At 39.1% G+C, this 11242-nt stretch overlaps 1 protein-coding gene across 1 annotated transcript; it reads left to right on the forward strand.

The window, feature by feature from the left end:
* Window positions 1–8520: 8520 nt before the first annotated feature.
* On the forward strand, window positions 8521–9075 carry LOC142346222 (uncharacterized). Its single transcript, XM_075398737.1, has one exon. The coding sequence runs from the start codon at window positions 8521–8523 to the stop codon at window positions 9073–9075; it is 555 nt and encodes a 184-aa protein (XP_075254852.1).
* The last annotated feature ends 2167 nt before the right edge of the window (window positions 9076–11242 follow it).

An 11242-nucleotide genomic window follows, 5' to 3' on the forward strand; every position in this document is an offset into this window, starting at 1 on the left:
GAGAGCCTTAGGAAAGTATCTGATAATTATCAGTTGCTGGATCACAGGCTATTTGTTTTTGCAGAGAACAAAAAATCATCAAACAATATAAAGATTATGCCCGATGATTATCAAGCTTTTTGCAACCAAGGATTCGAATTTAGCTTTGATCAAGAATATCAACGAAAAAAGAATATAATTCTGGTGTTGTCTCACATCTATCGGCAGAATATTCTTATCCTTAATTGCTGACTTGATGATAAAGATATTAAATATTTTTACAAATATTTCAAGTAAATATAATTATTTTGTTCCTGCTGTCCCTGGAAACTACCAAATAATAGAGAAAAGCCAATTACTCAACTTATCAGACTAATTCTGCCCATTTCACGAAAACAACCGCTAAGTAGGAAAATAACTCCGGGACGAGTTGTTGAGCGAAACTTTTATTCAGCTAATAAGCTACTCTCCACTACCTCAAATTTCTGCCTAAAGTTGACCGAGGTTGGCTGAATCTGAAGAAGGACTAAATTTTTTATTTTGCCTTCCAGAAAATTAGTTCTATCAACTGTGTGTGTTTTCCCCATATGCTTGCTTTTGTTCTCCTGATATGGGTTGCCCGTTTTGGTTTGAGTTAACATTCCAAAAATTTCTACTAATGATAATCCATGTTGATGAAAAATTTGAGTTGGGGCCATTTTTTGATGGAATCTTTGCTTGGCTCAGAAACACAACATTTGACAGTAACGTTTTCCGTTCCAATAAACAAATAGTGAACCTGTTGAGAAATTCTATGGAGCTCAACATGAACTCTCGAAAGCAAAGAAGTCATGATCATCAGAGAGATCTTTAAAGCGATTATGCATAATGGCGAAATTAAACACGAGTTACTATAAGAAACTATCACTCAAACGAGCATCAGAACTGGCAGTAAACACTGAGATAGACATCCAGAACCAAAATTTATTGAGGAGTACAGCCAGAGCAAACATCTAAAATACAGGAAATGTAAATACAGGGGTTACAAAAATCCAACGTAATCGTGCCGCGGTTCGACAGTATCTTCAACAAAACTGAGGGATTAAACGTCAATTGAGTCACTTTTAGTTTAAACTGACAGGAAAATGTTGCAGTAATTATTCATTAAACTGTGTCTCCAATGTTTGAATTTAATACTGTTTTCTGCAACCAACACTTCAACGTTTTGTTCATCTGCAATCGTCAGTGTTAATTTTAGATTTTCACCAATTGCTTTTTTGCTATTAATTTAATTACAATGAATTTCATATAAAGGTTTCAAAATAAAATAAACAATTTTTGTTGCCTTTTTTTTTCTTATGTGGAGTACGTTTGATACCTTTGTTAATTTTTTACGAAATAACCTCCAAAAATAAGGTTGGCCTTTATTTTGAAATAGTCCCGACGTTTAGACATAAATTTTAGATACCATTCATTGTTGGTTGATATCCGTCTAGAATTGCTTTTTTTCCTCTTTTAGATAATAATTACCAATTGAACAATTCAACAGGGGACTTCATTTATTGGCTGAGCTGATTTTTATTATGCCTAATGTACGTGGTTCGTTCAAAAACCTATGATCGAATAAAAAAAGTAATTTCTGAAAGGTACTGGAACTCTTGATATTCTAGAAAAGATGAAATCGGCGAAGTTAAATAATTTTTTGTATTTCTACTATCTTAGAGGTGTTGGAATGAAATTGCACTTTAGATGGCCCGATGCACTAAAACGGTAAAGGATTGAAGCGAAGCAACGAATAATTGACTCCTGCAAGAAACATATATCATACTGGTACTGAGAAATCAATCTCATTATAAAATTCCTAGCTTTTTGAAAATCGAAATGGTTTTGACTCTCTTGAGGGCTTTCTTTTAGAAAGGCTCGGTCAACTGTTCGCATTTTGTTCTGTAACTCTGGAACGGTAAATTTTCACAGATTTAAACTTTACAATAAAAATCGAATTTGAAAAGTTGCTATTCAAAAATTAATTTTAATTACGAGGAGAATACATTCAAAACAAAAAAGCAGTCATATCTGTAATTACCATATGTTCCTTGAATGTCATAATCTGTAGCAACAAAATTCAGCTGAACAAAACTAAAGTGAATTGCGTTATTAATCAAAAACCGCTCCAGCTGAACAAAACTAAAGTGAATTGCCTCATTAAACAAAAACCGCTCCAAAGTTCTGATTAACCCGTCCTACTGAAATTCAAAAACTTTTTGGCAACAAACAGCTTCGAAACCACACTTAAAGCTAACTACTGTTTTAAAAACAATAGATTTCGCAACGAGGTGGAACGATATACACCATGATTTTTTTTAATGTTTTGCAATATCTAAAGATCAGAAATTCGACTATTTTCTGACAATGGTAGGGTAACAACAGAAAAAAAATAAAGTTCAAAATTGTTAATACCTGATCAAATACACACGAATAAGAAAAAAAACGGACAACACCGTCTCACTTATTTCTTCGTATCTGTGATTCATAATCAACACGCACACGAACCTCCAGTACCCGAGTTTTTTTTCTAGCTTCCTGAGTCTCTCCTTCAGATTTACTCTTTCATGCTCTTTCATGAAAACTCCGGTCCCAAAACTCTGATTTACACAAATATTATGAAAAAAGATATCAATGTTTGTTTGCTCTGGTGAGAATCAAACATAAACTGATGTTCAAACCCTAAAAGCTAGCCTTCATTATTTCCGTAGATATTCCGTAGAGAATCACTTTTGATTTAAACTGTCTGGAAAATTTTGCAGTATTTATTCATTAAACTTTGTGTCTTTGATAATTAAATTTAACACTGTTTACTGCGAACACGTAAGCATTTTGTTTATCTGCAATTGTCCTGCGAGTGCACGTTCAGTTGTTTTTGAATTTTCGACTTTCAACTGCTTTTGAATTTAATTTCAATGAACTTCATCTGAAGTTCTCCAATTGAACGAAATAATTTCGGTTGCCCTATTGTTTCTGTTGTGGATTATAGTTCATGCCTATTATTTTTTTTTACCAAAAATCTTCAAAAATAAGGTTGAAATTTATTTTGAACTAGTGTTGATTTTTAGTGAAAAATTTTAATTTTGATTCATTGATGAGATTTTTCCATCTAGCGTGTTTTTTTAGATGTTGGTTAATACTCTAGTTGGACTTCATTTATTAGCCTAGCTGATTTTCACAATTCTTAAATCACGTTGCTTGTTCAAAAACCTGTGATCGAATAAACAATAGTAAAAATTAGAATTTTTAGAACAAATAAAAGTTTATTCTAGATTTATATTACAGAAAAGATTTTTTTTTATTCTAGCAAAAAAACATTTTTTGCCGAAAAAAAAATTCTAGACAAGATAAAATTGGGTGAAATGAATACATTTTTTTTTGGTTTATTTTTACCCTGGAAGTATTTGAATTAAATCGCAAAACAACTGGACCCTTGCACTAAAACGGTATACGATTGACAACGCTCCTTCTTTGTGCAGTTTTGTAATAGAGCATCAGTCGTGCGTTTTCTGATATAGAGAGTATTTGGAAAATCACAACGAAACCAAACTATTTGTGAAGTGAACGGTACTTCTCATTGAAGAATAACACAAAAATTTCCATAGCTTGTTGAAAATAAAAAAGGCTGTCACTACTTTAGATAGCTAAAATCTAGCCAGTCTCAGTCATCTGTTTGAGCTGTTTTCTGTAACACTGAGACGCTAAGAAAAATTTTCAACAAAAAAACAAATCCAAAAATCACAATCCAAAAAAGATTTAAATCATCGAAGAGTAAACGTTCGAAACAAAATTTCAGCCAGTTGTAATTTCAGTACCGTCAACTCCAAAGTGAAGAGAAGAAAAACGTGAAGATGATTCAAAACGTTATCACTGCTGGCGCTAGTTGAAATCAGCTACAAAGTCCATCAGACAGCAAGAAATAACGTTTGAAACTGAAAAAAACTTAGAATTCGTCAAAACTCAAAAATGGTCAAAACTGAAAATTTTTACAAGTTGGGACTGAAAATCTGTACACCCCCCGATTTTTGGAAGGCAAAACCCGAGCAACCTGAGGTTATGGCACATGGTTAGGGTTACCTCTAAACTGCTCATGGACTCAACGAACGTTATTGCATCAGACCCACAAGTGTGGCTATTAGCACTTATATGGTGCAAAATTGGCTTTTTTCGATATTTTGTCATTTATTGTTGAATTTCTTAAGTTGCTTATTTTATTATACTTTAGATAATAATTGAAGGTCAAATACCGTACATTCGAGGCATTTAGAGCCACGTAATAACCATCCGCGCTTATGTCAACAAAAGTAAATTTTGCAGTAATTTGACATTTACTATGTAAACAATGACCTAAATCATTTTCTTGATTAACCAATCAGAAACAAGTAGCAATGATGCTATAATCGATAAATATTTGGTTATTTACTTTAAACCAATTGTTTTATTAGTGAAACTGAATTGCATTTAGAACCATTAGAAACTGTTATACAGAGCAGTTGGCTCTCAGATTGACTAAAATTTAATTCTTTAACAACTTTAGTCTTTTTGCTAAGTTTTGCTAGATCTTAAGATCTCGCGAGTGTGAATTTAGTTGAGCTTACTTAACGAGAAGTTAGCAAAATTACTAACACTGGCTGATGCCTTACAAACTTCAGCACGAGATTGAACATAGATTATCACTAAGGATTTTTTTAACTTCATCGAACCCTGTGAAGAACGAGGCCGGCGTAAAACTCGAGAACCAGGCTGTGATATATCGGTTTCGCTGAGATTCTTGAGCAGCCGCAACATTTGGTCCGCCGACCCGGACAACAACAACAACAACACGAACAGCAACGAATCTTCGATTCAATTTGGTGGACCAGAACGAAGCCATTACGATGACTGGAAAGAGCCCCGATAGACATTGGAAAATGACTGGCTACAAGATTTCAGGCCAACTCAAGAGACTAGAATGTGAGCCAGCTGAATTACTCAAAATATTTGACGGACACCTTGCTGATGTGAAAAGTCAGTTGGCTCAGAAGAAAACAATATCTGCAGAAAGAGCATATAAATGTTTCTTCCAAACTTACGATGAACTCGAGGAAAACAGAAAGCAGCAGAGATTACTATTAAAACAAAAGTACTTTGACAAATTCGACAGTGACACCAAGCGTTTGTTAGAAGAAAAGAGTAAATTTTTGCAATGGGTAGTTGAAGAGGTACGCTTTCTCCATGACATTGAAGGTTTCCGCACAGAAGTCATCGACTGTCGGAAAGACACAGTATGTGCCTACAATTTAGTGGAAGCTGGTAAACTAATTTTTAATGATTTGCCAAAGATGGAAAAGAAATTGAAGGCTGAAAACTTATGCGACTCGGAAAAACAGACATTGTGTAATCAAATGGAAGAGCTAGTAGAAACGATAGATGAGATGTACACAGAATGGATTTGAATAACAGAGGTTCGCACCAAAGAGTTTGTGGATATCAGCAGTATTAGGAGTCACTATCAAGACCTGATTAAGCTGTACAGGCACAGCAAGGATTGTGGAAATCAAACATCATTAGTGTCATCCGCATCGGCTGTTGACATGGACCCAAACGAGACCGTAATTGATGCAAGAAATAGAGCAATAGAAAATTCTAAACAGAACGTTGAGATATCTTCCAGGCATTCTGCTGCACAAGGAAGCATAAAACAACTCAGCCAAGTCGCCATCATTGAGAAGGCGACAGATCGACAAAACGGAGCTAAAAAACCTAAAAGCTAAGAAAGAAACAGAGCAACGACTGAAAGAGCGGCACTTGGAGATAGAGAAAGAGCGTGAAGAAATAGAACTTCGTTGCCAGCAAGAAGAATTACGTTTACAACAACAGCGAGAACAAGAGTTACAACAACAAGAAGACGAACTACGTTTGAGACAACATGAAGGAGAGCTCGAACACGAAAGAAAGAAAACAGAAGCGGACGAAGAGCAACGGCGCATGGAAATTGAACTGAGAAAAGGAAGCTCAAGATTATCTGGGTCACCGTTAGACGACTCAGAAAGTATTGGATCGAGACGCAATCTAGAAAGAACTGCAGGCTGGGCAAATTCAGTAGCCCAACAATCTGGCCCTAGTCTACCACCATCTCCCAATGTTGTGATCGACCCTCCTAAGAATGTCACACAGGACAGAGGTGACAAACATTTCAGCGCCTATCTAAAAACTACTCCACTGTTCCAACCGGGTGCAGGACTTTTCTTAACGCAACTGAAAGATTCGAGTATTCTCAAGAAACCAGAAATCCCTAAATCAATTAGGGTAACAGAATCACAGACATTTTTGCCCAAAACGACGTTCCAGCAATAAGGACCGTCAGCGTTTCAAAACAGGCAGAGACGCCACAGTCCCGAGCACAACTCTCGCAACAGAATGATGGAAAGCCCAAACCAAACAACAGTGAGCCAAGCTACCCCACAAGTAATTTACCAACCGAGTGGTGACCCATGAGGATTACCAAAACTCAAGCTAACGGAATTCTCAGGAGACCCCTTGGAGTGGCCCGAGTGGGCAGAATTTTTCGATGTCATTGTGCATCAAAAGCGGCTGAGCGATACTGAGAAGATGCAGTAGCTGAAGATTAGCCTCACTGGTCAGGCAAAAGCTATAATTTCTGAACTTGATTTCAGCTCACAGGCATATTATCAAGCCTGGGACACTCTCTGCGAAGAGTTTTTTTGCAGACCGAGAATCATTGTTGAATCTCAATTCAAGAAGATATACACACATCCTCCAGTTAGACACGATGACTCCAGTAGCATTGTTCGATTCTCAAATTTTCCCCTCAACTTAAGGAGCAGTGGCTACGGCATCTACAGGATCATCGACTACAGCAGAAAACTTGATTGTCTTCAAAGTCTGGTTAGAATCAACTGCTTTCATACATGAAGACTTGTTAGCCCAGACCAACTCCAAGTTTCAAAGTCGCGAAAAGCCAAAAACAAGTACTTTTGCATCCAATGCTGATGATTCTACAAAACCAAAGAATTCACAATGTCCGTTCAAAGACGGACAGCACGCCATCTGGAGCACGAAATGTGCAGAAGTTCACACTGTGTTTCAATTGCCTGAGACCTGGTCATCGTTCGAAGGACTGCAAAAGCAGAACTTTCAGTGCACCCAATTGTGGACGAATACACAACAAGCTTTTGCACAACGACTTCTCAAAGAAGGAGGCTACAACAGCTGCCTCAGATGCTACGACGGCAGTAGCAACAATGATCACACAAGGAGGGCTCGCTGTATTGCGTATAAAACTTGTGAATGAAAACCACAGCCTGAGCGTGCTGGCAATAAGTGATACAGGATCCTCAATCTCATTCGTGGACAAGTCAATCGTATCTACACTGCAGCTGCAAGGCCGAAAAGCGTCTTTGTCAATAGCAGGAATCCACGGATCGCAAGATGTCAAGACGCACCATGGGCAGTGAAATCGAAAATAGGAAGGGCCTTAAGTGGTCCCCTACCAGCGAAGCAAGCAGCAAATCTTGCCACAACAGCAACATCAATTGCAGATGATAAACTAGCAGACCAGTTGAGCAAATGGTGGTACATCGATTCCTACGCCTCAAATTGTGATGCCACCGGACATTCAAAAGAGGAGCAACGAGCAATCAAGACATTGGAGCAAACAACTCGATTCACCGCTGAAAGATACGAAGTAGGACTTCTGTGGCGAGAGGACAAAGTGAAGTCAACAAAATAACTTCTACTCTGCTATTGCGCTACTCAAGTCCCTAGAACTACGTCTACAGGAAGATGATATGTTGCAAAAGCGTTATCAAGAAACCATTGACACTGACGTCAATGCTGGTTATGTCCACAAAGTCCAACAAGTTGAATTGAACGAAACCAGAGACAAGCTTCAATGGTACTTGCCACATCATCCTGTAATCAAACCCTCACAAACCCGAGAAAGTTAGAAGAGTGTGCAATGCAGCAGCAAAATAGTAAGGTGTAGCCTTCAACGACAAACGTCTATCTGGACCAGACCCGTTGCAGGGTCTAATTGGAATTATTTTTTGCTTCCGAGAACACCAAATAGCATAAGAAAGATAACGCGAAAGACGAGGACAATCTTGTCAAAGCAGTCTAGCGAAACTTGTACATAGACGACCTCCTCAATTCAGTCAGAACACCCCAAGAAGCGATTGAAATCTACCAGAAAGTCACAGAGATCCTTAGCAAAGGTGTATTCAATTTGACAAAACGGATAACGAGTGACGAAGAAGTCAGGTCACATATCCCAGAGGTAGACAGATCAAGGAAAGTTGTGAAAACTTTCGAGGCCAAGCCACAATAATCGATACTTGGACTGAACTGGAATGTAGACACAGACAATCCCATAGTCTGTCGTGGGACTGAGCAAGAAGTTCCAGCAAAAATATTCAGAGAATTGTCCTCTCCTTTGTCTCAGCAGTTTTCGACCCACCTGGGATGTGTTCACCCTTCACCATACGAATGCGGTTTCAACTCAAAAGCATCTGGGCAGCAATGGGACAAGCATGGGATAAGGAGTTGTCAGCCGAACACTCAAAACTATTCAGTGATTGGTGCTTTGAGTTGAGAGAAACAAGGACGATGTCAATAAGTCTACTTTATTTTGAAAACGGATGTACAAACTTGAGACTACACAATTTCACAGACGCGTCAGAAAAAGCGAAGTGCATCGTGGCATTTCTGCAAGACAAATCAACGTTGAAACTCACCTATGTGATAGGAAAATGTCGTGTAGAACCTATGAGACACACGACGATTCCGAAGTTAAAACTTCAAGCCGCAGTCTACGGAGTTCGTCTCAGGAGGCAGATTTTGAAGGAACATGATGTGAACATTGACAAAACCTATCATTGGACAGATTCATCAACAGTGTTACAGTGGTTACACTCAGCTGACAAGAAACAGCAAGTTTTTGTTGCCAACAGGGCAGCTAAAATACTGGAAAACTCTTCCATGGATCAATGGATACATGTCAAAGGCATCAAAAACACAGCAGATATTGGCACAAGAGAATTCCCATCGAAGGCCTCAAGGAGTTCAGGTGGTTAAGCGCGCCGGCATGGCTCCAGACATATGAAGAAAAGTGGCCAAAGCCATGGTGTCAAGTGAACGAAGTTAAAGTTGAGCAAGTTACCAGTACTGTAGCCACAGAAATTGAACTAGAACAACTATTTGACTGGACAAGATACAGTACCTTCAACAGAATGAGAAACTTCATTGCGTACGGCATGAGGTTCAAGACGAAGCAGAAGGGACCGCTCAAAGCAGAGAAAATCCATCAAGCAGAACAAATACTGTTCCGATTTGTTCAAACCGAAAGCTTCCCGAATGTTTCGAAGTCGATAGCAAGCAGCAAAGAAATCTCCAAAACATTGAACATCGCCAAACTATTACCCTTCATAGAGAAAGACGGAACAATCCGAGTGAAAGGTCGACTGAAGCATTCAAAATTTGATTATAATGCAAAACTTCCAATATTATTGACAGCAAAACATTCAGTTGTACAAATTCTGTTGGAGAAAGCACATCGAGACAACCTACATGAGGGCACAGAATATTTGAGAAACATGCTTCAATATGAGTGCTGGATCATGGGATTAAGAAATGCATAAAAGAAAATCAAGTCAAGATGTATCAAATGCAGACACAGAAACGCCAACCCGATTCACCCACCTATGGCAGATCTACCCGAGACCGACTTGATGAACACGTGTTTTAATTAACTCATACCGGCATCGACTACTTCGGACCCTTGGAAGTCAAGTTCCTACTCGTTATCGGGGCTTAAATCTTTCCCTCAACCTGAATTGGTTCATTAGAGAAGGTCCGCAGTTGTGGAGTGGAAACACTGTTTCATTGACCCAGAATGCGCGAGGGCTGCTTTGTACCACCTGCGATGCGAGTGAGCGGTTGAGAATACTACACGCGCTCCCGGAGTCCACGAGTAGTGTAGTGTTGATGTTACCAATCTTGAGGGGCATGTTGAGCGGTTCTACTTTCTCTACAGCGGTCTCAATCGTCGCAACCGTATTATCCTCTTCTCCGCTACTGTAGTCCGATTCGTAGAGTTTAGCTGGTTGGAGGAAATTCACAGAGTCCTCCGGGTGCGGTTCTTCTTCTACGACACGTACCATCTTATTCTTCGAATTCTGTGGCTTTGTATTCACGTTCTTTTGTTTACGGCAAACCTTAGCAAAGTGGTTTAGGAGCCCACAATTATTGCAAGTTTTCCCTTTCGCGATACATTTTTCACGGTGGTTCGGGAGCCAAACTCCTCCGCAAATTGAACAGTAGAGTGTCGAACGATTATTTTGTTTCGAGGCATTATTCGTATTTTGCCAATACGGGTTTCGAGAATTGTTGTTGAACTGAACCGCGTTGACGTTTGCCGGAACAACAATCTTGTTGTGCTGCTGTATTTGATGCTGGTTTCGCATTCCGAGTTCCATGTTGATTGCTAGCTCTAAAGCTTGCCGCGGTTCAACAGTTTGTTTTAGAAGTTCCTTTTGAATTTCGGGATCCATCAGGTTAGTAATGAAGACGTCGCGTATCAGGGTCTCTTCCTTGTTCTCAAAATCACAATTTTCAGCCAATTCCTTTAAATGTCCATAGAAGTGTTCTACAGTTTCTCCACGAAGTTATTTTGTAATCAGAAGGACATGACGGTCGAAAGTTATGTTGCGAGGGCGGATAAATGCTTCCTCCACTTCTGTGAGTCGTTGGCATTTGTTTTGCCAGTTCATGTTTTGTTGCGCGTTGCGCGCGTTCCTCTCCCTCTCTGATTGTGCGGAAGCACCCGCTATTGTTTCTTCATAAATTGGCTCAAGGGGAAGTTCTAACATTGCGGGTTCAGGCCCGAGCAATGTATCAAGGATGATATTTTCTTTTGCCAACAGTGCCAACTTGTACTGTACTCTCCATTTCTCCCAACGAAGAGGAGGATCGGGTGTAGCCTTGTCCCAAAAAGGGTAGATTCCAAGAGGTGTTCGTTTAGTTGCTGACTGCGCCATGTCGTACTCTACTTTATTAGAGTAGTGATTCGTGGTGGGAGTATGCGTAGAAATATTTACTTAACGATTTGCGGAGCGAAATCCTACTTCGAATTGTTTGCGCTTACTCGCGGAGCGGAATTCAAGAGGAGAAATGTTGAACTGAATTTGAATTGCAAATTATAGCAGAATGAAAAGTAAGGAAATATGAAGTGCTTGTAAGCAAC

This window comes from Convolutriloba macropyga, chromosome 9 (assembly GCF_964194025.1).
Source record: "Convolutriloba macropyga chromosome 9, txConMacr16.3, whole genome shotgun sequence".
Lineage (NCBI taxonomy): Eukaryota > Metazoa > Xenacoelomorpha > Acoela > Convolutidae > Convolutriloba > Convolutriloba macropyga.